The 25,900-nt window shown below is 34.5% G+C and overlaps 1 protein-coding gene across 2 annotated transcripts; it reads left to right on the forward strand.

The window, feature by feature from the left end:
- The first annotated feature begins 9,066 nt into the window (after positions 1–9,066).
- Positions 9,067–25,167, forward strand: LOC123884035 (double-stranded RNA-binding protein 1-like). Of its 2 annotated transcripts, XM_045933031.1 has the most exons (6): positions 9,067–9,531; positions 11,523–11,669; positions 18,638–18,879; positions 19,627–19,852; positions 20,578–20,703; positions 24,661–25,167. In XM_045933031.1, the coding sequence occupies exons 1-6, from the start codon at positions 9,216–9,218 to the stop codon at positions 24,921–24,923; spliced, it is 1,320 nt and encodes a 439-aa protein (XP_045788987.1). In that variant the 5' UTR covers positions 9,067–9,215; the 3' UTR covers positions 24,924–25,167. The 2 variants fall into 2 exon arrangements, with proteins under 2 accessions (XP_045788987.1, XP_045788988.1); XM_045933032.1 differs by lacking the exons at positions 18,638–18,879; positions 19,627–19,852; positions 20,578–20,703; positions 24,661–25,167 and adding an exon at positions 13,566–14,497 and having other exon boundaries at positions 9,085–9,531.
- The last annotated feature ends 733 nt before the right edge of the window (positions 25,168–25,900 follow it).

The raw sequence follows: 25,900 nt of genomic DNA on the forward strand, positions 1-25,900 counted from the left end.
TTGTTGTCCATTAAATTGAGTTAATTTTCTAACTTAAATTGTAAATTAGTTTTTAATTAAATTACTTGAGTCGGGGCTGTTCCGGGTATTGGTAGGTTGCTGTTAAAAAGAGTAAACTAATTAGTTTGACTAAGATTGAAATATCGTTGGTGTTGTCTTAAGTCGTTGTTCGTTATTAGTAGCAGTGTCGTTTTAGTCATGTTATTGTAGTTGGTTATTAATAAGTGTTGAGCTATATTATTAATAACGATGTTGAATTATAATATTATAATGATTATAATGTTGTTGAAGTATCATTATTATTATTATTATTATTATTATTATTATTATTATTATTATTACGAGGTAGTCATGAGGTAGTAAAGATGTCATAATGATGTCGTATATATTATTATTATTATTATTATTATTATTATTATTATTATGAGGTAGCCATGAGGTAGTAAATATGTCAAAATGATGTCGTATATATTATTATTATCATGAGGTAGCCATGAGGTAGCAAAGATTTCATAATGATATCGAATTATATATTGATAATGGTGTAGTAATGATGTAGCAATGAAGTTGATGAATCGTTGGTAGCGCGTGTGTATTAGCTTGTTGAGTTGTGGTATCTAAGAGTTTTGTTGTGTGAGTATTCAGTCGTCCAAAAGGATAATATGTTGCTTGTTGTTACTATGTGTTTGGCTACTTCTTATATTACTATAGAATTCAGTTAATTGTGTGACGTTGTTACTCACCCCTTTTCTGGTTCGCCCCTACGATGTGCAATCGTAGGTTTTCAGGTAAACAATGATGCTTAGCTGAGAGTCCGGAGATGGCATTAGGAGCTGTCTTCCTTTTGTGTTTTCAATAATTGAGTCGTTCTGCTAGGAAGTCCTATGGAGAACTCTAAATTTTATTTTAGTTGTTTTATTGCTTTACGAATTTTTAAATTGAACTGTGGTGTTTACCTTAGTGATTTGAATCTTTCGGACAAATTAGTTTTGTTTATGAGTTTGTTTCCGCTGCATTTTTATTAAAGGGTAAAAATTAAGGGTGTTACAGTGTCCTTTTATAAGCGTGTTCCGGAGCAAGTAACTTAAAAACATAAAAATACCAAAGTAATACGACGATAAATGTAGAAATAAATAGTAAAAACATAGGCTAAATTGATTAAATAAATAGTACATTTTCTGGTGTATCGGCGCCATGCTTAAATGGGGGGGGGGGGGGGGTGTGGCGAGCGGCAGGCATTGCTTGTTGATGGGCCACGCAGGTGTGGTCCATATGGGCTGCACTTGTGTGGCCTTTTGTCCATTTTCGCTCCTTTTCGATCCTTTTTCTCTCCTTTATTCATTTCGTTCACTTTTTATCTGTTTAAATAAAATATCAGGAATTAGTAACTATTTATAAAATAAAACTACGAAATTGAAATAAAAATAATTAAAATGTTATATTATTTTAACTAAAAAACAGTGTATTTTTGTGTTATCAAACTCCCCTAAACTTGAACCATTGCTTGTCCTCAAGCAATTTAACTTGCATATAGAAAAAAAATTAAAATGCTAAGCAACTTACACATGCAGACTTAGAAAACAACATCACAAATACTCATACGTGGTCAGAAATTCAAATCAGCTAAGATTAATTAATTAGGTGCTTATTCAATCAAGAAGAGTATTTCAACGACACACAGAGTTCTCCCTCTTATACATACCGAATTTGGATCATGCTGTTGTACTAAAATCTAGATCTTCTCCTTTGTTTTATCCTTTTTCATTCTAGAAAGTCACATTAAGACCTTTTATCTATGTCACACACATGGTAAAAAAGCTGGTTAGCGTCTTTATTCATCTTTTTCAACTCGCATTTAGCTTGATGATGCAAATTTTGTATGAGCAATCATATATATATTTTTTCCAAGGTTTATCCGTATTACCACAGTATGACCTTATTATTATTTTTTTTTTCAAGGTTTAATCGTATTACCACGGTATGACCTTTAATTTGCTTAGATGATTCGCTTATATTCATCGACAAACCTACTTAATGTGTGACTTTATAGATGGTGTCCGACTGGATAGATAAACTACTAAAGGAATCCACAAATTCAAATCAGGAGATTTTGTCATAACGGGGATTCAAATTGATATCCATACAAGGGAGACTTCTGGGTGTTGGAAAAATATTGATTTTGTTGTAAAATTCCCTAATTTCCTTAACTTAGCCTCTCGTCCTTTCTTAACCTATATACTTTCTAAGTGAGCTATTATCCTAAGTCTTTGGAAAATTTTTAATTTGGTTCAAGAAAAGGAAAAATTTAGAAAAACCAAAGAAATTACTATAAATTTAATTTTTTATTATGCGAAAGGGAAAATTAACTAAAAAGATTTAAATGACGAATAATAAATAAAAGCAGTGGAATGTTCCCCTAAACTTAAATCCAACAGTGTCATCACTGTTGTGACTCAAGAGTAGGATTGGAGCGCAAAACCTGAAAAAATCATGGGGTAGGTTGTTGATAATTTTGGAAATTGTTGAACTGAAGCCTCAAACCGCCTAGTTCTTGTATGACATTGTTGAGCTGCTGCTGACGGCGCTCTTCTGAGTTCTCCCATCTGTGGTAATAGCCCTGCATCTCATGTTGGTTTTGAAGAATTTGTGTTTGCTGGCCTTGCATGAACTACATTCGTTCCAACATCTCCTCTTGTTGCTGATGCATTGCATAAAAGAGTCCATCGCGCTCCTTGTTGATAGCATTTTTGGCGCGCATTTCATAAAGCACATCATCGATGGTACTCTGTCTTGATGAGGAGGAACTGCCTGCAAAAGTGTTAGAAAAATGTGTAGTGTGTGTAGGTGGAACGATGTTGGCGCCCCCACCAGCGACAATATTTTGAGAAATGTGCGTGGGAGCTCTATTAGTCATAAAGAAAAATAAAATAAAATAAATAAAAGAGTGCAAAAAGTAAAAAGTCATGGGTTGCCTCCCATGCAGCGCTTTGTTTAATGTCGGCAGCTCGACTGTTCATGAGTGTAAGCACTCAAGGTAGTTTTCTCGAGAATGAATCTCCGATCAAACTTTTAATAAATTTCGGTTTCCATATCCCTCACCTTTTCCTTTCTTCCTCTTATAAGTTGGTTCAAAATCCTGAACGTGTGGTGGTGGTTCTGGCTCAATCCTGAGTATCAACTTTACAGGTTTGGGTTCAGTTCTTACGTCCACCACCTGAAAGGCTACTCTCCCCTTCTTATTACTAATGATTTTCCTAGTTCCATCGTCCTCTGATTTTCTCTTTTTATGCGGGACCTCAGACAAAGGGGCATTAATGTGGATATTTTCCAATACCTCCACATACATTTTTGATCGGGAGTCTACCTCAACTTCCACAAACCTTTAGGGGAAAGGGATCAGTGGGTGGTAGGGAGGAGGAAGAACATAATGTGCTTCCTTCTCTACCTCTTCGACAACCTCCCTTTCGGGTGGCGTTAGCGGATTTTTCTCAATCTTTACTCTTTTCTCACCAGAACCCTCCCCGACCTCATTATCACTCTCCTTAGGATTTTTTATTTGTCCTTCACTATTGCTTGTTACAACATCTCCATGTCTCTCAAGGAAGGGTCCTAGAGGTTTATGTGCAAGCAAGGAGATTTGAGTCTCCAATGCCTTGTTGCTAGTCACAAGGGACTCGACATAGTATTCAGCTGCCTAAGAGTTTCATTATTATGGAGATATCGCTTTCTAAAATCTTCATTCACGAGAGTTTGTGTCGCCATAAACCTATCCATCAGAGATTCTAGCCTAGAGAGTGTTTGTGCCTCAATGAAATCCTCCATTAATATTTCAAGATTGGATTTATGGGGATCTTGTGGTCCCTCATAATATTGGGAGTGGTAGTCGTAGAGGAAATATGGGTGATCCATTTACTTAAGATTATTAAAACAAATGTACCTTAGTCTCTACGGTGCAACATTGGAGTTAAGATATCGACTTAATTGGTCCCCCGACAACGGCGCCAAAAACTTGATCGCGATTTTAAGTGCGTGACTGCAAGTATACAATCTTGTCGCGTAGTTTTAAAAGATTATCGAACCCAAAGGACCAGTAGTCGACCTACCGTTATCTACTGTTACTTTGTAAATCTAAGGCTATAATTTAAATAGGGGTTTTTAAGAAACTAATTTTTTTTGGTTTTTTTTTTAAAATAATAAAAAGGGTATTACTAGGATGTGATCTTAGTTGCTTCAGAAGGTACAGTATTTAATTCGTGCTAGGTAAAAGAATTAGTTTTCAAGAATTATATTTAATTTAAAAACACTAATCTCAGCTCTCGCAAATCTTGACTAGCGTTATACTTAGATAAAATAAATGCTCAGCTCTCACGCGCTCACTTACTTATAAAAGCACCTTTGAAAATCAATATAAAACTCATTAATCCTAAATAGCCCTCGCGGACTTTAGAACTAACGCTCAATTTTAACTATCCGGCCCTAAACCTCAACTCTCGTCAATGTTGGTTTATTGCCTTTAAAACAATTCTCACTCTCGTGACAAATTATTTGAAACGTATTATTTAAAACTGGTGGTTGAAAACTTATTTAAGCATCAGTTTTTATTATTGGGTATAAACCTCAACTCTCGTCAATGTTGGTTTAAACCTTAAAATAATTATCACTCTCGTGTCAAATTATTGGAAATGTATTATTAAAAACTGATTGATAAACCTACTTGCACGAATTAATTACCGAACCCCTATTAGCTACTAACTACACATCCTAGCAATATTAAATTAGCTAGACATTATAAAAATTAAAGACATGATAAATAAATAAACGAAAATAAAAATAAACATAATAAATAAAAGCGGAAATAAATAAGACAAAAATAAATAAAGACAATAAAATAAATAGAAAAAAAACCTGAATTCAAATGACTTCAAGTGACACCGGAACAGCAACAATAAAATTATAACTTGAGGGAAAAAGACTGACAAAGGTCTAGTCTTAATGCTCCTCCTTCAACTATTGCTAGTTGGGGAATATTTCTTGTCATGTTGTGTGTGTTTCAAATGTAAGAAATTGACACTTATTTATACTAGTAGCTAGGAGACAAAAGTAACAAAATAGGCGATGTGGGACTTGTCCCACGATCAAGATTGAAATGGATGGCTGGAGATGATTGGTATGGCGGGCGGCATAGCTGGGCTGGCTTTGAATGTTGGCCCATTTGTTCATTCATGTGGCAGGCGCCATGCTTAAATGGGGGGGGGGGGGGGGGGGGGTGGCGAGCGGCAGGCATTGCTCGTTGATTGGCCACGCAGGTGTGGTCCATATGGGCTGCACTTGTGTGGCCTTTTGTCCGCTTTCACTCCTTTTCGGTCCGTTTTCGCTCCTTTATTTCATTTCGTTAATGTAACACCCCGACTTTTAGAATTATTCGTTTATTTAGAATTTAGTTAATCCTTGTCTATTTTGTTAGGAATTAATGGTTTAGATGTGTTTGCGTGATTATCTAATTATTTTAGCATGTTAAATAATTAGTTGACGGAAATTTGAAGTACATAAGATGAAGTAGGAAAATAAATGATTTAGAAGTAGTTAGAGAAATTGGGCCTTGTAGCATGAATTGGGAGGTGATAAAATAATAATAAATATTAAATAATAAAACAAAATCCTTATAACTTGGAGAGATAAAATAACCTATGTTGTTTTCTATTAATAACGATGTTGAATTATAATATGATAATGATTATAATGTTCTTGAAGTATCATTATTATTATTAGCTTGTTGAGTTGTGGTATCTAAGAGTTGTGTTGTGTGAGTATTCAGTCGTCCAAAAGGATAATATGTTGCTTGTTGTTACTATGTGTTTGGCTACTTCTTATATTACTATAGAATTCAGTTAATTGTTTGACGTTGTTACTCACCTCTTTTCTGGTTCGCCCCTACGATGTGCAATCGTAGGTTTTCAGGTAAACAATGATGCTTAGCTGAGAGTCCGGAGATGGCATTAGGAGCTGTCTTCCTTTTGCGTTTTCAATAATTGAGTCGCTCTGCTAGGAATTCCTATGGGGGAACTCTAAATTTTATTTTAGTTGTTTTATTGCTTTACGAATTTTTAAATTGAACCGTGGTGTTTACCTTAGTGATTTGAATCTTTCGGACAAATTAGTTTTGTTTATGAGTTTGTTTCCGCTGCATTTTTATTAAAGAGACATTTTACAAATAAAATTAAAGGGTAAAAATTAAGGGTGTTACAGTTAACTTTTTATCTGTTTAAATAAAATACCAGGAATTTGTAACTATTTATAAAATAAAATTACAAAATTGAAATAAAAATAATTGAAATATTATATTATTTTAACTAAATAAATAGTGTATTTTTGGTGTTATCAGGAGGACCATGATTCGATCCCCCGCAACTGCGATCGAGAGTGGGCTGAAACCACTTGATGCCAAAACTGACTCCCGAAGCAGATTAAACTAGTGGTGAAAACAAAAAAAAAAGAATAAAATTGTAAAAATAATACCAATTGTCAACAAATTTAATGCTACAATCCACTTTCTTAATCTCCGCAATTTGTTAATGGGCCTTATAATTAAGGACGGAGGTAGTAAATAATAAAGAAAATGCTAACAAATGTCTATAAGGCACTATTTAAGAGGCTTAAATGGTACTTCATTCAGTCTCATTACATTGAAAATTGAACTATTTGACCTTTTAAAAGAATAATTTGTTAATATGAAATGCTTAAAGACTGTCTAGGGACACTCGTTAGCAAGACCCAAATACCCCCATCTACCCCTTATTATAGGAACATTTAAAAAAAAATCACGAATATTAAAAAAGTGTCGCAATAATAATGTTGTTTGACTTGTGTGAGCTTATTACTAATTTGCCCTTTACATTTGATGTATACAATGTTTTCATATTCCAATGCAAATTAGTAGTATTAATAAGAAATATATTTGGAAATGAATACCCCCTCCGTACCATAATATATGTCACTTCAGTCAAATTACACAAATTAAAAATTGTAATTAATATTGTATAAAAAAGAGAAATTATGAGTTTGTTTACAAAATTGTCCTTCATTAATAGTTAGGAAAGATAAATTGAAAATTGAAAGAAAGTAAAATAATAAATAACTGATAGTAAGTTTTTATAAAAGTACGTGCATTGATTACATTGGTAATTGAATTATTTGACCCTTTTAAAGAATAATTTCTTAATATCAAATCCTTAAAGAGTGTCCCGAAGACATTCGTTAGCAAGACCCAAATCTATCCCTTATTATAGGAATCTTTTACAAAAGTCCCGGATAATAAGAAATGTTATTAATTTTGTTCGACTTATGTGAAATTATTACTAATTTGCCCTTTACATTTGATATATTCAATGTTATTTTTTCATATTCCAATGCAAATTAGTAGTATTAATAAGAAATATATTTGGAAATGAATACTCCCTCCGTACCACAATATATGTCACTTTAGCCAAATTACACAAATTAAAAATTCTAATTAATATTGTATGAAAAAGAGAAATTGAAAAAATAAATTGAAAAATTGTCCTTCATTAATCGTTAGAAAAGATAAATTGAAAAATTGAAAGAAGCAAGAGTAATAAATAACTGATGGTAAGTTTATATAAAAGTTTGTGCTTTGATTACATTGGTAATTGAATTATTTGACCTTTTTAAAGAATAATTTCTTAATATGAAATCCTTAAAGAGTTTTCCAAAGACACTCGTTAGCAAGACCCAAATATTCCATCTATCCCTTATTATAGGAATCTTTTACAAAAGTCACGGATATTAAGAAAAGTTGTTAATTTTGTTCGACTTATGTGAAATTCTTACTAATTTGCCCTTTTCATTTGATATATTCAATGTTTTTTTTTTCATATTCCAATGCAAATTAGTAGTATTAATAAGAAATATATTTGGAAATGAATACTCCTTCCATACCACAATATATATCACTTTAGCCAAATTACACAAATTAAAAATTGTAATTAATATTGTATGAAAAAGAGAAATTACGAATTAGTTTACAAAATTGTCATTCATTAATGATTAGTAAAGATAAATTGAAAAATTAAAAGAAGCGAGAGTAATAAATAACTGATGGTAAGTTTTTATAAAAGTTTGTGCTTTGTTACATTGGTAATTAAATTATTTGACCTTTTTAAAGAATAGTTTCTTAATACGAAATCCTTAAAGAGTGCCCAAAGACACTCGTTAGTAAGACCCAAATACTCCATCTATCCTTATTATAGGAATCTTTTACAAAAGTTGCGAATATTAAGAAAATTTGTTAATTTTGTTCGACTTATGTGAAATTATTACTAATTCGCCCTTTACATTTGATATATTCAATGTTATTTTTTCATATTCCAATGCAAATTATACATAAAATTGAAAGAAGCTAGAATAATAAATAACTTATGGTAAGTTTTTATGAAAGTCTGTGCATTCATTAAATTGATAATTGAATTATTTGTCCTTTTTAAAGAATACTCCCTTTGGTCTCATATATATATAAGCAACTTTTTACTTTTTATATTCATTGAATAATCAATGTATCTGGTTATTTTTTGGTCCAGATACATCAATTATTGAATGAATCCAAAAAGTGAAAAGTTGCTTATATATGAGACTAGAGGGATTAATTTCTTATTATGAAATCCTTAAAAAGTGTCTTGAAGACACCCGTTAGCAAGACCCAAATACTCCATCTATCCCTTATTATAGGAATCTTTTACGAACGTCACATATTAAGAAAAGTTGTTAATTTTGTTATACTTATGTGAAATTATTACTAATTTGCCCTTTACATTTGATATATTCAATGTTATTTTTTCATATTTCAATGCAAATTAGTGGTATTAATTAATAAAGGATATACTCTCTCCGGTCCTTATTATAACAAAAAAATTTGTTTTTTAGATTCATAAAATGTTTAATGTATTTAGTTCATAATATGGTATAGGTACATTAAAAAGGATAAGAGACAGTATTTGAAAATCAATAATAATTACATCTTATAGATAAGGAGGGAGTAATAATTACTTTCTCGACCAAGTCTCACAACATTCATCACTATAAATAAAACCTTACTCTCTCTACCAACTCACACAACACAACACAACACAACACAACATTCATCAACTACTGTTGAAACCACAGTGACCTCAATTTGAACTTCATCATAACCATCAACAACAATGTACAAAAACAAATTGCAAGAACTATGTCAAAAAAAGTCATGGGATTTACCAGATTATGAAACCAAACGAGAAGGCCCACCGCATAATTCTCGTTTCTTAACAACCGTTACCGTAAATTCCGTACCGTTTACTCCCCCTACAGAATCGCGAACAGTTAAGGCGTCTCAAAACGACGCTGCTATGCTTGCGTTTAATCACTTCTCTCAACAACAACAACAACAACAACAAAACCCTATTTCTCCACCTTTTTTGCCTAATTTCTCCTCTTTTCCTCAACCTGCAATCTCTGCTTCCTCATCGTCGCGTTCTGAAGGTACATTCTCGCACGTCTCGTTTTTGTTGTTGTTTATGTGATTTCAATTTTGCAGTTATTTTAGGGATTTGATTGATTTTTGTAACTGGACCTAAAATTATGATTGTTGTTGTTGTGATTTCAATTTTGGAGTTGTTTTAGGCATTTGATTGATTTGTGAATACTGATTTGCATATACTGATTTTTTGTAGCTTGACCTAATATTATGATTGTTGTTTTATGAATTTGATATACTATGCTGAACTTGAACTAATTATATGGATTTAATTTGTTGTTGTTGTTGTTTCCATGATTTCGATTTGGTTGTTGTTTTATGAATATGATATACTTATTTTATGCTGAACTTGACCTAATTATATGGATTTAATTTGTTGTTGTTTCAGTGATTTCGATTTTGTTGTTGTTTTATGAATTTTGATATACTGATTTTTGTTTTGTTTATACTGATTTTATACTGAACTTTGACTTAATTACATGGATTTGATTTGTTTATACTGATTTTTGTTTTTGGTTTTTGTGCAAATGCATCAAATTATATGTTATTAGTGGTTGTTTCTAGAGATATTTTATGATCTAATAATGTAACTTGACCTAATAATATAATTTGGTTTGGAATTTGTTTGGATTGGCTTATTTGAGCTTATTTACCTGCGTAGTGTAAGCACATGTAACATTCTTTAGAGAATTTATGAAAACAGCTTATGACATGTTCATAAGCTGTTTTCAACTTATTTTCGTAAGTTGGTACATTTTAAGAATCAAACTGTTACTTTTTATTTCATATGATTAAATGGGTAAATTTTAAGAAAATACTCGAATTGGACAAAGGTACCAATCTGGTATTTTAAAGAATGTCCAATGTGTCCTTTCTAGTAAAATTTGTAATGATATTTTACTTTTATTAGAGACTAATTTGATCTGCATTTGACATTTATAAGGATCAAATTGTTACTTTTTATTTCTTATGATTAAATAGGTCTGAGTGTTTTTGAAAAGTGAAAAAATACCAATTTAGTCTATAAGAATGTCAAATGTGTCATTTTACGTATAATTTTAAATGTCATTTTGAGTTCTATTAGAGATTAATTTGACCTGTATTTGATATGACAAATTGATACTTTTTATATCTGATGATCAAATAGGTTTGAGTGTTTTATTCCAGAATTAACTTGGGTGTTTACTCTAATCATAAAGTGTGATTATTGCAGTGTGGTTGTTATCCACAAACTTATTTGCTGCATCTATTCTGAGGTTTTTACTTTTGAACAATAACGTTTTGTTCAGAGTCCACTATGCAATAGCACTATAGCTGCTATTTAGCAACACTGTTGGAAGTTAGAAGAATTATATATATTGGTATTGTTGTATTTGGGGTGTGCTTTTAAATATATCTGCTGCGGTTTTGTTTCAAAGTTCCAAATAATTTGAGATACTTTTGTAATTAAAAGTGAAAACTGTGGTTGAAGTTTTAAAACATGCGGGTTTTGAAATTCCCGAAAATTGATAGTTGGGGAAAACTTTGAAAACCTTGTTGTTTCGGCACATGTTGATGTTTCAGCATTTTCCTTTCTTTTACTGTCATATAATTAATGCATTTAGATGGTAAATTGTGATTATTGAATTATGACTGTTTGTGTTATCGATTGATGCATCTGTTTTTATTTAAATTCATGAAGGAAAGCAGTGCTCTGTGTGCTTAGAAGCATAAATCTCAAGTTATTTATCATAGCTCATTGAATTAAGACTGTTTATGTTAGGTTTTATGTAAATTTTACGAAGGAAAACAGTGTTCTATACTTAATGTACTGCTCAAAATGATGTAAGAACTCACTTGAATTGTGTTGTGTTCCTTACGGTAACTAAATGTAGGGACGTTTGATCTTTTTCTACTACACTTGTAACATAATTGGATCCTATAATAAAATTGTGTGACTATATCCCAAAATTTAATCTTTACAAAAGTTTGATGTTTATTTCCATTGGACCTGCAGGTTTGCTTGTTCACAGCCCTGATGTTAATAAAACACTTCCAACAAACAGCGTGTTGCAACCAAATTCAGAACCAGCATGCGAAACTTCTCAGATTAGTAGCCCTGTTGCAGATGTTGCTGATGTCATGAAATCACAAGATCTAAAAAGTAATTCAATTTCTCTGTCTTTCGTTTATTGATTAATTTGACACTCAGTTGAGTGGTGCAAAGATTTTTATTTCATAAGAGGGAGGGAGGACTTTGAAGTGGCAGGTTTAAGTTACTTTTAACATGATTTATTTATGCAAATATATAATTATGTTGTCATTAGTGCCACTATTGAGCCCTATAGCGGAATAGGATAGTGATGGTAGGGTTCGACATGATGCTATTGGCCTCCCAGCCGCTGTCAGCAATAGCGTTGTTGCTGCCACTAATTAAAGTGAAATTGCGGCCCCAAACCACTATTTTGTCTGCTATTAAGGGTATAAATGTCAATTCAAACCCTGTTAAGGATAATGTTCTATTCTTGCTCACAAACAATTTTGTTCTTCTTTCTACTTTTAGTTAGAGTTGTCAAATTGATGGCCTAAAAAAATTTGGGCCCCAACCCCCATATGAAAGGGCCCAAAATGCTCGAAGGATAAACGAGACTCTTTCACATGAGTAGTAATCCCCCTAAATTTAAAGTGGTGCCTACTTTAGATTTAGGGGGCTTTTGTGAAAGAGGCTCATTAGCCTCTGAGTATTTTGGGCCCTAGCCCATATGAAGGTGACCCAAATATTAGGGCCATGGAAATTGGGGCTTTTTTGACAGCTCTACTTAGTTTAATTCTATTATGTTCTTTGTTCAAGTTTTATTGCTCTGCACTTTAAGTTTTATTGCTCTGCACTTTAAGTTTTATAGCTCTACTTAGTTTAATTCTATTATGTTCTTTGTTCAAGTTTTATTGCTCTGCACTTTAGGTTTTCTGTATTTTTAATTTTTGATGGTCTATTTAATTTTGTGTATCATTTTTCATTTTAGAATATTTAGGTTTACTTTGTACATTGAATTTTAGTCTTTGCAATAGCGGTTGTTCCGGTTTAGAACACAATCTTATGGTTTGGCCCCTAATGAGGGGTGGCTGCCTAGGGTTTTGAGCGAGTGTTGCGTGTGTATTAGTGAGATCTCTTACCTTTGAAATTAAGTCACGTGTGTATCGTTTTTGTCTTGGGGTTTTGTCTGCTTATGAGCCCTCAATCATTGTCAAGCCTAAATCCATAGGAGGTGGGGTCTTGAGGAATATTTTGTATGACGGAGGTGGCTGGGTGCATTGTGAAGTTCGACGGATCAAATTGTCCATCACAACTTTGATGGCCCTAGATGAATTTCACCAATATTTCGAGGATTTGGAGTACGACTATGTGTTCCTCCAAACTTGTGGAGAGGAACAAGCCATTTGCGACTCGCCTTTTGGATTCTCAATCCACCTAACTTTTACATGTAAGATGTGGTCATGAAAAATGTTGAGTGCGAATTTCTTTTCCCCCCTTCTTCGGATGTTTTGACTTCTTAGGATTGCTCCAACTCAAATGCATCCAGTCTCTTGGGGCTTTGTGTGGGTGTACGAAATAATGGTTTGAGCCCTCCTCTTTAATGTTTTTTCAGTTTCTTTCAAGTGAAGGGTTCTTAGCCCGTATATCTCTCAACAATTTGGCACGCATGGGTCTTTTAACTCCTATTGCTCAATTTGTCAAGTCTTTTAAGTTGCGATTTATTCGTGCGGAGGGGGTTAAAGGTATTAATGCTCCCTTCCTTGATTTAGACGATCGAGAGCTTTTTCCTTTTTTTTTTTGATTGACGACTTCGTTTGCTGGTATAAGATTGACAAGGGTATATCGAGTGACTCTGACCGGCTTCAAATTGAAATCTTTAGGAAAGCTACTTCTCCCAAATGCACTGAACTTATTAAACACAATCGCAATTATGATTCCATGTCAAATTATCTATGTAATATTTCTTTCCATTTTATTTTTAACATCAATGTGATTATCCCTCTATTTACCTGGTTTTGTTTATAGGAGATAACAACATGGCCCTAGTCTCTGCTACCGACTGCAAGGGACCCTCTAGCCCACCCATTGTCCTTCCCGCATACCCAAAACTGGAGGGCACCACTTGTCAAGCTAACCTAGGTAAAAGACTTAGATCACCGAAAGCGGTGGACTCAGAGAGGACTACCACACATGTGATCAATCTAGAGCGCTCCCCAAAGAAGAGGGCACTGACACCTATCGATTCTCACGCAACTAGTTCTTTGGACCTCAAAGAGGTCGTTCCTATGGGGGTCCAGAAGGTCTTGGTAACCCTTCGATCTAAATTTTCATGGTTGCAAGATGTTTGTCAGGCCCTCCGGGAAGCAGATGATCTACTAAATGGAGAGCGAGCTAAATTTAATGAAGAGATTGAGCGACTGAAAAAGGAGGAGGATCGGGCTGCTCTCCTGTCTACTCAACTAACTACTGCTAAGGATTCCTTGCAAGAACTCTCCAAGAAGTATGATAAACTTGAGCAAATCCATAAGGAGACTTTTGAAGAGTTGCGTCATCTGAAAGAGTCTAAGGAGAAGTCCGACAAGGCATTTGATGACCTTGCGAGCGAACTTGCCAGTCTGAGCAACCGTGCGAAAAATCTTGGAGGATCGAGGATTGGAGAATTATGACAGGCTAATAATGAGATGGAGGTTTGTGACAAGCAAATTGTGGAGAGCTTGTTCCTGATAATATTGAGATCGTCCATATAGAGGGATCAACTATGTTGGTGCTGAGAACAATAATTGGGATGTTTAGCAGCTGTCGTAGCTTGACTATACTTCCATTATTTTGTAATGATTTTGGAGATATTTTATTTTGCGGGATTCTTGTAATATTTTGAGGCATGCGTCGTACATTGTGATTTTGACTTTTCCTGATCATTTCCTTTTCTGCTATATGAATTTGGTATTTTTCCTTAATCGATACATGATTTCCACTTTTCCTTTCAATTTACGACTTATCCTTTGCTACTTTACCTTATGTTCTTCTTGAACTAGCATGCCCCACTCGGAATGATGAGGTAGCTCGATCGAAGGCCAAAGCACTCGAAGTATGCGTTTTTATAGATACATTTTCCTTTTAGATTGGATTTTTCTTGAAAAACTACGATGCCTCGTCCAAAAGGCTTGCATACTTTATGTAACCTTCTCGATTCGACAACAATGCTCGACCCAAAACTTATCATTTTGTGATGCCCTCGGATTATGTTGAAGGTCTTACTCGTTTTGAATATGATCTTTCTTGGCCCGACAATAAAGAATTAACCTAGGATTTTCATGATGCATAGGACCGCCCTCCAGAAGGCTTACTTGCTTTATGTATCCTTTTCGGTCCAGACAACAATGTTCTACATATGACCTGAATGTTTTTGATGCCATTGGGTTAGGCCAAGGCCTTGCACCCTTCATGATGCCTCGACCTGTCAGCCAAAAGGCTTACACATTTATTTTGTTCTTGCTCGTGTTTGTTACCAAAAAAATATCACCGGAAATTCATTGATACACGTGATGTATAAATATGGCCATTTATCACATAAATTCATTAATACATTGTAGAAATCTCTTTGTCCCTCAATCGCGTTTAGGTTCTACAGGGTTTTCTTTACTAGCTTCTCGGCCGACCAACCACGCTTCTCCATTCCATGTAAGTGGACAACTTATAACATATTACCTTTGATCTATTCATTTCTTGCCTTTAGCAAAACATGGCAACATATCCAAGTTCAATACCTTAAATGTGGAGGTAAGAAAAATTTCTGGAGTTCTTCTTTCTTCAACTTTTCGTCCTTTCGCTTGGCCCTTAGACTATCCTCATAACACCTCTTATCTAGAAATTGATCATCCCTGATCACCCTCACCTTCCCAACATTCAAAGGATATTTAACACATAAATGACGAGTGTTACCGTAGCCCCAAAGTTCCTATCTAGAACACAATCCTAGGGTTTGGTATTTGATGGGGGGTTGCTGCCTAGAGTTTTGAGTGAATGTGTAGTAGTGAGATCCCTTACCTTAGAAGATAAGTCTCCCTTATGTAGTGACTATCTTAGAGTTTTGTCTGCTCATGGGCCCTCAACCATTGCCAGACCCTAATCCATAGGAGGTGGGAGTCTCGAGGAATATTGTCATCAGCTAGAAATGACTAGGCACAATACAGTAGTAGTATATGGTGGGTGCCACGTGGTAATCGACCAACTTACCTAGATTGAGAGTGAGCCCTCGGTCAATTGTCTTCTCTAGATGGGAGCTTGAACAAGCCGTAGGTTGGTCCTTATCAATGTATCGTATTCCACCTTGTCTTTTAGATCGGTTGTTCCAGAGGGTTCCTTGCCCTTTATTGGGGTACTAATCCTAAGGCACTATATGCAGCTCTCGAGCGTCAAGGCCGATAGGCCGCAAGTGCTCTAAGGACTTGCAATTTGTGTTGGGTAATCCCCCCTCTAAGGTGGGGGAAGGATTTCATAGCTATGAGATAGTTAATTAGTTATTACTTATTGCTACCACAAAATAAAATGATCCATCCATCCAATTACACCAACAGTTACACTAATTTTTATCCATTGATTGTGGCATTTTCTCTTTCCTGATCACGTGATACAAATCTATACAATCCCCATCTATCATGAAACTTCCATTTTTGAAACCTAATTACCTTGCATCGACGTGTTTCTCTATTTTCTGCAAAAAATTAATTTATTACCAGCCTTAAACACAATCAATTTATTACAAATTAATGAAGAATGGAATCCAGATCAGGCATGAGTTAAATATTTTCAAATATATAAACAATGATGATGATGATGATGATGATGATGATGATGATGAATAGTTAATGCTTACTTAGGGTCATAAATTAATCAAAATTGAAGTTTTACAAAATCTTCATACATGAAGATCCAGTTTAAATCAAAAGCTTTGCTTCACTTTTGTATAAACCCGTATGCATGAATGACATTTCTTTAACCAATGATTTTAGTTCATCCTCAATTCATTTAGAATATTTCTTTCTCAGTTAAATATTTTCAATAGGTAAACAATGATGATGATGAATAGTTAATGCTTACTTAGGGTCATAAATTAATCAAAATTGATGTTTTACAAAATCTTCATACATGAAGATCCAGTTTCAATTAAAAGCTTTGCTTCACTTTTGTATAAACCCGTATGCATGAATGACATTTCATTAACCAATGATTTTAGTTCATCGCCAATTCAGTTCTGGCATCAAGTGGTTCCAGTCCATCCCGATCGCAGTTGCATTGAATGTGTATTTACTATAACTTATGAAGCATTGACTTTGACATGTGACAAAATAGTGTTGGGTTTGGGCTCCCTTCCTATGTGGAGAAAAGTCCAAGTTTGTTGGCCCATTATGTCTCATTTATATAATATAAGTGGAGAATGGTGTGATTATGTCTCACTTATATTTTGTGAGAACAACCTTCAAAAAGAGAGAAGAGAGAAACCAATTCCCGTTTTTATCAAATCAATCCCACTAAAACTTCGATTCCCGATTCTTTAACCGTTGGATTTCGCTCAAACTTGGAGGGCAGGTTCGCAGCTCCAGAGGCTATCTTTTGACCGTTCGGATCGTCGAAACAAGGTCTGGTTCGTGAGATATTCAGTCCGCAGTACATCAGGTTTTTTGGGGATTTTTCAACTTCTGGTTCTTGTTTTGTAAGCTAGTGCTTTGTTGTTTAATTGGTTGTTAGCACTTGTTTGTGCCTCACTTGGAGACTCTTTTGTACCCTTATTTGATTATAGTGGAGCTATTTCTTTGGTCTGGACGACCCGTGGTTTTTTACTCTCACATCAAGGGTTTTCCACGTTAAAATTTCGGTGTCTTTATTTTGCTCTATTGGTTGCTTTTATTTGTTGTTGATCCTCATAGGTTCTTACAAATTTGGGGAATTTTATTTCCGCTGCGTATTGCTCTGTTATTATTATTGTGTGTTAATTCCCCATCAAATAGACATGTTGAAACACCAAATCTCGAAAACTGTAGGACATGGTAGAGTGCACACAGACATAATTGAAAAACATTTGAGAAATATTCATGATGCATTTACAATATCATGATACATGTTTTGTGTCAATAATACTTGGTATTTAGAAACCAGAACCTAATCAGCCATGTACTAGTTCAACCCTAATTTTATTTTTGAATGTTAAATTGGCCGTGTCGAGTTACCAAAAGAAATAAATATACGATGAACATGTTTCCTTAGATGCTTTAGAACAGTTTCATGTCGGTGTGTGTCCTTGCTTTATAGAATATAGCACGTGTTATGCTCCATCAAACAATGGCTAATATCTATCAACTACCTTAGTTTACTACGGAGGCATCACTTTTCTTTACCATAGTGGTTTGTGTAGTTAATTATACGATTGACATAATCACATGATTCTGTTTCAGTTTCTGTTCATATCTGTAATTAATAATAATAATTTATTTGTACAACAGGCATTAGGGTGTACACTATTTTGTTTCCTTTCTTAGTTATAAATTTATGAGGAAATTATTTCCTACGGATTCCTAAGCCTAGCATTTATGTATAGGATCTGCAACCCCTCTATTTATTCTCACTTGTATCATTCAGAATTATAAAAGTGAAATTAGAAATCACTTTTCCGCTGTAACAAAAAAAAAATCACTTTTCCGCAGTTTGATTCAATTTTAATGCTTTAAGGGATTGTTTAGAGTTTTGTTCCTGGAGGTCAGTAATAATAACAAACTGCAGATATAAGAACATTTCCTGTAAAATTTCTTCTAAATTTTCAAACCTCAATGTTTTGTTGAATGGCAATGTTGATCTGTGGAATTTATAAAGCAATAAAAAACAATGGTCCTTCCTTAATGCTTTAGGTTGGGTTGGATACCTAGATCAGCCAAGCCATAATAAGAGAAACCGAGAAAGAGGAAGTTGATAATATCAACATAACATATTTGGTCTTTAATGTTATTTATCCTTTCACTATGATTGCTTAATATTCTTTTGTTTATGATTAATCATAGTATTGCTTATGAGTTATGACTTTTTGACATTCAACTTTATTATAGATATGAATATGATACATTTGTACAAGGCTCAACTGCAAATCTATGCTCAAAAGAGAAACTTAAAGCTTCCAGAGTATTCTCCTGAGTGGGAGGGTCCACCTCATGCCATGCGTTTCAAGTGCAAAGTTACAATTGATGGACAGACCTTTGAGAGTCCTAAGTTCTATTCTACATTGAAGGAAGCTGAACATGCAGCAGCTGAAAATGCTTTGACATCATTATCACCAAGTGGAATTAAAGAGGTTAGTCTTAATCATTTGTGGCTAATTAGATAACTTTCTCGTTCTATAACTTAATTCTTTTGCTTGGTCCTTTTTACATCCATATGATTGCAGTGGAGTCGGTCCTGCACGATCCCGGCGGAGTGTCGCGTCTCAGTGCCTTGCCGCTACGGGTAGGGTGGGAGCGGCACAGTTACGGTTCCCGGCCGCTACAGCCGGGTTCTCAGTGGATCGGAGCGGGTCGCGAGCTCCATATCCCGGGTCAGGACTGCTATTTCATGTTAGTGGGTTTTAAAGGGTATTTTTGAAATTTGACTGATTATAGTAAGGGCACAATTGGTATTTTACCTTTCCTTTGTTCTCACCATTGTATTCTGTCACCTCTTAACCGATCCACCGCTTCACCATCATCAAAGCTTCGAGTCTTCGTCTCTTCAACCACTTCACCTCATCAAAGCTTCATGTGATTCTGTTTCTTCTCCAAGCTCTGTTTCTTCTCACCTGATTCTGTTTCTTTCTCAAAGCTTCACATGACTTTTGTTGATAATGTTTGATCAAGACGTGAGATTTGTGTTTTGAATTTTTGATTTATGAATGTTTTATGGATTTTGAGATGTTTGTTTAATTATATGTTTATAGTATTATTTATGTAATTTTAAAAAATGAAATAGCAGGCTTCCCACTACCTGCAATGCTGCTATCCCAGTTTTAGGGCTGGCCGCTCCGCGATCCGGGATTAACTACCATGTATGATTATCTATATTTCAGGATGAAATTGTGGTTTACAAGAACCTTTTGCAAGAATTGGTTCAAAAGGAAGGATTGCAGTTGCCTGTTTATAGTACCAATCAATCTGGTGAGGCTCACAAGCCTATATTTAGTTCACAAGTGGAGATAGTAGGGGAGATATTTATTGGACAAGAATCTAAATCCAAGAAGCAGGCGGAGATGAGTGCAGCCAAAGTTGCATATACAACTTTGAAAGAACGCAAAGGTATTTTTATAATGTTAGTGTCATAGTGTTCCATTCTGACATATGCCCATAAAAATGACATATTGGGTATGAATTTCTTGAAAGTTTAACTTTAATGTATAGCTATGGCCTTTGGGATAAAGGATTTTATTTGTATCTCAATATGCATTTAGCGTTCGATCATATTCTTAGGATCAGTTTGGCAAGACACATTTTTGAGCTTCTAAACTCATATGATTAAAGAAGACTTGTTTGATAACAACAAAAGAATCTGTATAGGAGTTTTATTTTGGACATGCATATTTGTTTATTTTGTTATCGAATGCTTATAAATTATAGCTTACATGCTTTACTGGTCTAGTAGTATAAAGTTAACTGAAAATAACTGAACATGACCATGTAAGCTTTGGTATTGACCAATTAGAAGTGTTTTATAGTCCATGTATGATTGTTAAAGTATGAATAAACTACCTAATTATACTATACATTTTTCTTCTTTGCACTTTACTTTCTTTATCTCCTTCAAAATTTCGAAGTCTCCTCTTGCCAGTGGCTGTGGCTCTGATTGTAGATTCCAGTGACAATTTATACCATTTTCAATAGATGCTATGAAAATATTAGACAACCATTGAGCTATCTAAAATTTATACCATCACCATTATCGTTGTCGTATCATTGTATTAAGATGTAAGAGACTATGCTCTTTCTATGAACTAGACAAAATAGTGACTGTTACTTTTTGTCAGCTCTTGGTGGACAAGCTCCTGACTGCGCAAAGGAAAATGTCACAACTGGTGAGCAGCAACATTCTAATGGAGAATCATCTGTAAGTACTGGATTAGCCATTGAGAATCCAGCTGACAAAGATAAAGGTGAGTCGTCAAAGCCTTTACTATTTTGAAATGATACTAAAATTGAATAGGAAATAAAGTTAAGATAGGAATCATTCTTATTGAACTTAGATTCTTATTGAACTTAGATCAAATAGTTGCAATACAAAATGAATTTGAGATGTGAAAAGAGAGTTTGGGAGAGAAGAATAACAACTTCACCAATCACATAACATATCAGGATATCCCTAATGCACTATATATAGTTGGCTCATTTCCTCACATATTCCTTCAATATGCCATGAGGCTTGCGTGACCTCACTCTGCGTATCCGCGTTATTGCTAGAAGCACCCTTCTCATGCACATTCTGTGGCCCTCCACCTGCCTTGCTGACTCATATGCTGATTCTAGAACATTTCTTTTTTTTTAGCTTCATTACAATACCATCCCCATTAAAAACAACCTTGTCCTCAAGGTTGTGAAAATTACTCACAACACAAATTTTACCCGGATCCCATTGCTTGAACTTGAAGGAGCCAATTGTTGTACACATTTCCAAATGGTGACCAGGGTCCCATTGTTTGCAGTGGGCAAAAGAAATTAGAAACTGATTACAAATGGTCCAAATGGATGTCTTCACCACCTCAGTTAAGAAAATTTGAGAATTCAAACTATCAACTTCAAGAAGATCCATAATTTGAACATGGTAAAATTCAAGTGCATCATTCCATGATGATGACCGAAGCATCTTCTTATGCCTAATTCTTTCCATCATTTCAACTTCAACAACCTTGATGTCACAAATAATTTCCTCATTGTAAAGCATATTTGTGAACAGACAGGAAATCAATACAACATTGATCATATCATTACCAACTCCTCTAAAAGTGATCTTGTCCTCAAGATCAAATGCTATATTGACAATTAGCTTTGATGATATTCCAATGTGGAGCCAAGTTGCCTTCTCACACTCAACTTGATCAATAGTAGCATCACATTTTGAATGTAGATGTTGACTTTTAATTTTGATCAAGGATGGAACAACCGTGATAATGAACAAAGGAGTGAAATTTATAACTATGTGAATATTGTTACTCATGGAAATCATGTAGAGATTGAGTATAAAGACTAGAACATTAGTTCCATTTGAAGCTAGAAATGCTACATGTTTCATATTGGTGTCAGGCATACAAGTAAGGATGATTGGAGAGTTCTTAAGCATTAATGAAACAACACTAATACTAAGGTCTGGATGAAGTTGGCCAAGTAAGCCAAAATTCCAAGGCCTAATAATGACAAGCTTAACAAAGGAATCAACCTTTGTGAGTGTCATAACATAAACAACTGCTTCAAAATAAACAACCTTCACCATTGCCACATCAAAAATTTGGTTCAAATGAGAGCGTGAACTTGGAAAGGAATTAGTTGTTGGATGCATCCGGTACAATATACCGAGGGAGTGATTTGGTTGCTTGAATGAGCTGAGAATGACAATGAAACTTTTAGCAAAACTCATTGCAACAGAAACCCCTGCTAGTAGCTTCTCATGAAGATATAACAACTCTTCCAATGCTTCACAAACATTATTATTTCCAAACAACAAAGCTTGAAAATAATCAAGAAAGTAATTAAGGGAATCCCAATCTTCCAAGTTAGGTTCCATAATATAACTTCCAGGTCTAAGAGTACACAAAATCAAATCACAATTTCGGGGTGACAAGGCTATAGATATAAACCTTTTGTTGACAGTTTCGGGAATCCAAAGTGGACTGCATTTATGATGAAAACATAACCAAGTGTTTGCAATTGTCTCAAGAATCCACTCCTTAACAAGTAACAATCTCTCTTCCTTTAAAGGTTTGTATGGCTCCAAAAAGTGTGGCTTAGAATATTTGAGAAACAAACTAAGAGTGACACCCTCAATAAAATCATCGAATCGAATGAGGTGAAACTGCTCTCCAAATTTCACAGCAAGATATTGATGCCATGAGACAACTCCTCTAAGACTCATAAGCATGAAGGAAGAGACATATAGAGCACTCTCAAAGGAAGACAGAATGTACAATGACTTTGCTGTTGCTTCCTCCATATGAGTCCATTTACTCAAATTTACTCCACCTTTTGCAACTGATCTAGTGCTCAATGAATTAAATTTTTCAATATCAAGTGGAAGACTATAAGAATAATTAGTTCCAACCTCTAACATGTGGTTTTTAGACCAATGCAAATAAACACTTAGGAACTGCCAAAAGAGGTCAACAAGATGTGTCCAACATAACAAGCTTGAGTCACCCATGTCTAAAGCTAAAACATGTCCCAAGTCATAACCAACATAAAGATGTGTTGAACTTTGATCTATGTTTATAGAATTTGTGAAACCATTAATCTCTAAATTTTTCAAGGTTTGGAGTATATGGTGAATCCATTGTTTTGTATCACTAGTAAGACACAACACCAAGCCAAATATGTTGAAACTATGTTGAACATACATAGAACTAGTGTGATACCAAGTAATCTGGTTTCTATGAGGCATATAATCAAACAGCTTTTGTGCATCAAACAGCTTAGCAGAATTTCCGCCAGGGTCAAACAATTGAACGAGGTGTTGTGGTGGTGCTGTGGATATAGTGTTCAGAGCCGTCTTCATCGACAATGGTACCACGGGTGTAGGAGCAAAGTTTACGAACGCTAAGTGGGAATCGTAAACCAAATCTGGAATGACAAAATTAAAACCGAAATAAACTCTTTGATCTAAATCCTTACCAATTGCATTGACAAGCTCCTTTTGTTCAGCAATAACCACCGGAACGGTGTCGACAATCGCGGAGAATTTTCTCCCTTTTATTATGAGCTCATACGGTTGGAACTTGTTGTCGTCAAGCTTTGCTGTTGCGGAAAGATCCAGAACATCTTCAATTAAATCACTCATCGGAGTTACCATTTCCACTGATAGACTCTGCTCAAGAGGAGAAGGGATATTGATCTGTTCGACGGGAGGAAGTAACTCATCTTGCGTTGGCATAATAACACTCAACGATTCTGAAATTGGCTTAGCGAGGACCTCGATCTGTTTTGCAGATGAACGAATTTCATCCTGAATCGGAAGATTGACATTGAATGGCTCAGAAGTAGGGATGTCTTTGGATGAGTTCGATGCACCATGGGAAGAGCTCGGCGAGCAGTTGTAGTGTTGAAGTAGAATCTCCAATTTGGAGATGATTCTGTCGAAAGCAACGTTGTTGCGAGCGTGCATTTTCTCCCATCGATCCCATGGATCCTTTTCAGGGATGTTCTTCACGTACTCTGCCATGGTGAGAATGAAAGCACCAATGAAATGATACTAAAATTGAATAGGAAATAAAGTTAAGATAGGAATCATTCTTATTGAACTTAGATTCTTATTGAACTTAGATCAAATAGTTGCAATACAAAATGAATTTGAGATGTGAAAAGAGAGTTTGGGAGAGAAGAATAACAACTTCACTAATCACATAACATATCAGGATATCCCTAATGCACTATATATAGTTGGCTCATTTCCTCACATATTCCTTCAATATGCCATGAGGCTTGCGTGACCTCACTCTGCGTATCCGCGTTATTGCTAGAAGCACCCTTCTCATGCACATTCTGTGGCCCTCCACCTGCCTTGCTGACTCATATGCTGATTCTAGAACATTTCTTTTTTTTTAGCTTCATTACATATTTCTACCCTGTTATATAAAATCTGATGAATAATATATATATACCCTGATAATTTTGTATCTTGTGCCTTACCTTCTATATATTACGAAATTATGTACTATTTTAAAACTGTGAATGGCAATATGGCGTTAGTCTCAGGCAGGGTGAAAAATTGGTGTTATTTCAACATTTAGTTTGCAATGCATTGATAAATCCATGTCTCTGCTAACACTATCAATTTGAAAGAGATAAAGATAGATCTTAGAACAGAAGAACACACAATACTGTGATTAAATATTATGATTTTGTTACAGTGGAGAAAAATTTGTCACCTGAAAATACAAATGGCTGCTCTGGAGTTTCTATAGGATCAAAGTCCAAGGCTATTCCTTCGGTCTCTGACAGCAACAACTTTGATTTTGAGACAAGCATTGTGTCTTCAAATGCAGTAAGTTCCCCATCGCGCCCAAAAAAGCTCATTGTTTACTCAACAAAGACAAATGTTGAAATTGAAAAGGGTGGTAATGTGTTGCCGATTAGCGATGATAAGTGGATTGCTTATTCGTATTCTCATTGAAATGATTGGAAAGCTGAATGTCAGGCTCCCTATCCGTATCATATTTTGTTGTTCGAATGTAGAAAGTTAATTGGAGAAAGCTTTGTCAATGAGATAAAACAATCTTAGGATTTATGCTTACAAGCACACTGATAACTGTAGCCATTTTTACCATTGTAGCTAACATCTGATTACAATTCGGTATTATCATTTTTACCGTAATTGCTTGCTGCATGTCTTTCAGATTAATTTGCTTTCTCCGAAATGATTGAGAATCAAGGGAATGACATCCTCTTTAAAACTCACATACACATATATAATTGTGAGATTTTGTGTTCGAACTCGGATAAAAATGTTCAGTTTAACAATTGCAATTAGGGAGGAAAATAATTAGAATTTTTTTTAGCTTTTTAAAATTCACCTTTGATAATACTAATTTCAAAATTTTCCTTTTTACTTTAAATATTTATATATTTTAAATTACTTTTTATAAGGATGAAAGTAATTTCTTATGCTATTCAGTAGGTTTCTATTGTTACATCCAACTCAACAAGCACTATATCAAATACTATATCATATCCTTACCCTCAAATAAGCCCTTGGTTATTAGTTAGTAACACTAATTTAAGAGGTTACCAACATGTAAACATGTCGTTTGAGAGAAGAAACATGCATGGAAAATGAGATCCCACTAATTAATTTCTTATTTTATTTTTTCACTTAAAAGTTAAAACTTCTTAATTGAATAAGTTAAACTAAAACAACATTGTCAAGTAAACATATTATTTATTTACTTATTACTCATCTTTTGCCAAGACATTGACAAATAGACCTAAAATAACCAAACAATACCTATGTTTCTGACTCAACTTTATATATTATAGTTACATAAAAAACTAAAAGAAATCGCCAACAAAAAGATATAAAAACAAAAGTTGCAAAATGGTTTGCACATAAAGTACTTTAAAGATGGCAAAGTTTTATTTGCTTCTTAAAAA

This window comes from Trifolium pratense, linkage group LG5 (assembly GCF_020283565.1).
Source record: "Trifolium pratense cultivar HEN17-A07 linkage group LG5, ARS_RC_1.1, whole genome shotgun sequence".
NCBI lineage: Eukaryota > Viridiplantae > Streptophyta > Magnoliopsida > Fabales > Fabaceae > Trifolium > Trifolium pratense.

What these genes read in the sequence shown, in the direction of transcription:
- LOC123884035 (XM_045933031.1), top strand. Translation starts at nt 9,216, where the DNA reads ATGTACAAAAACAAATTGCAAGAACTATGTCAAAAAAAGTCATGGGAT. An exon ending in CTCATCGTCGCGTTCTGAAG is followed by an intron (nt 9,532 to 11,522) that starts GTACATTCTCGC and finishes TTGGACCTGCAG; the next exon opens with GTTTGCTTGTTCACAGCCCT. An exon ending in TCCAGCTGACAAAGATAAAG is followed by an intron (nt 20,704 to 24,660) that starts GTGAGTCGTCAA and finishes ATTTTGTTACAG; the next exon opens with TGGAGAAAAATTTGTCACCT.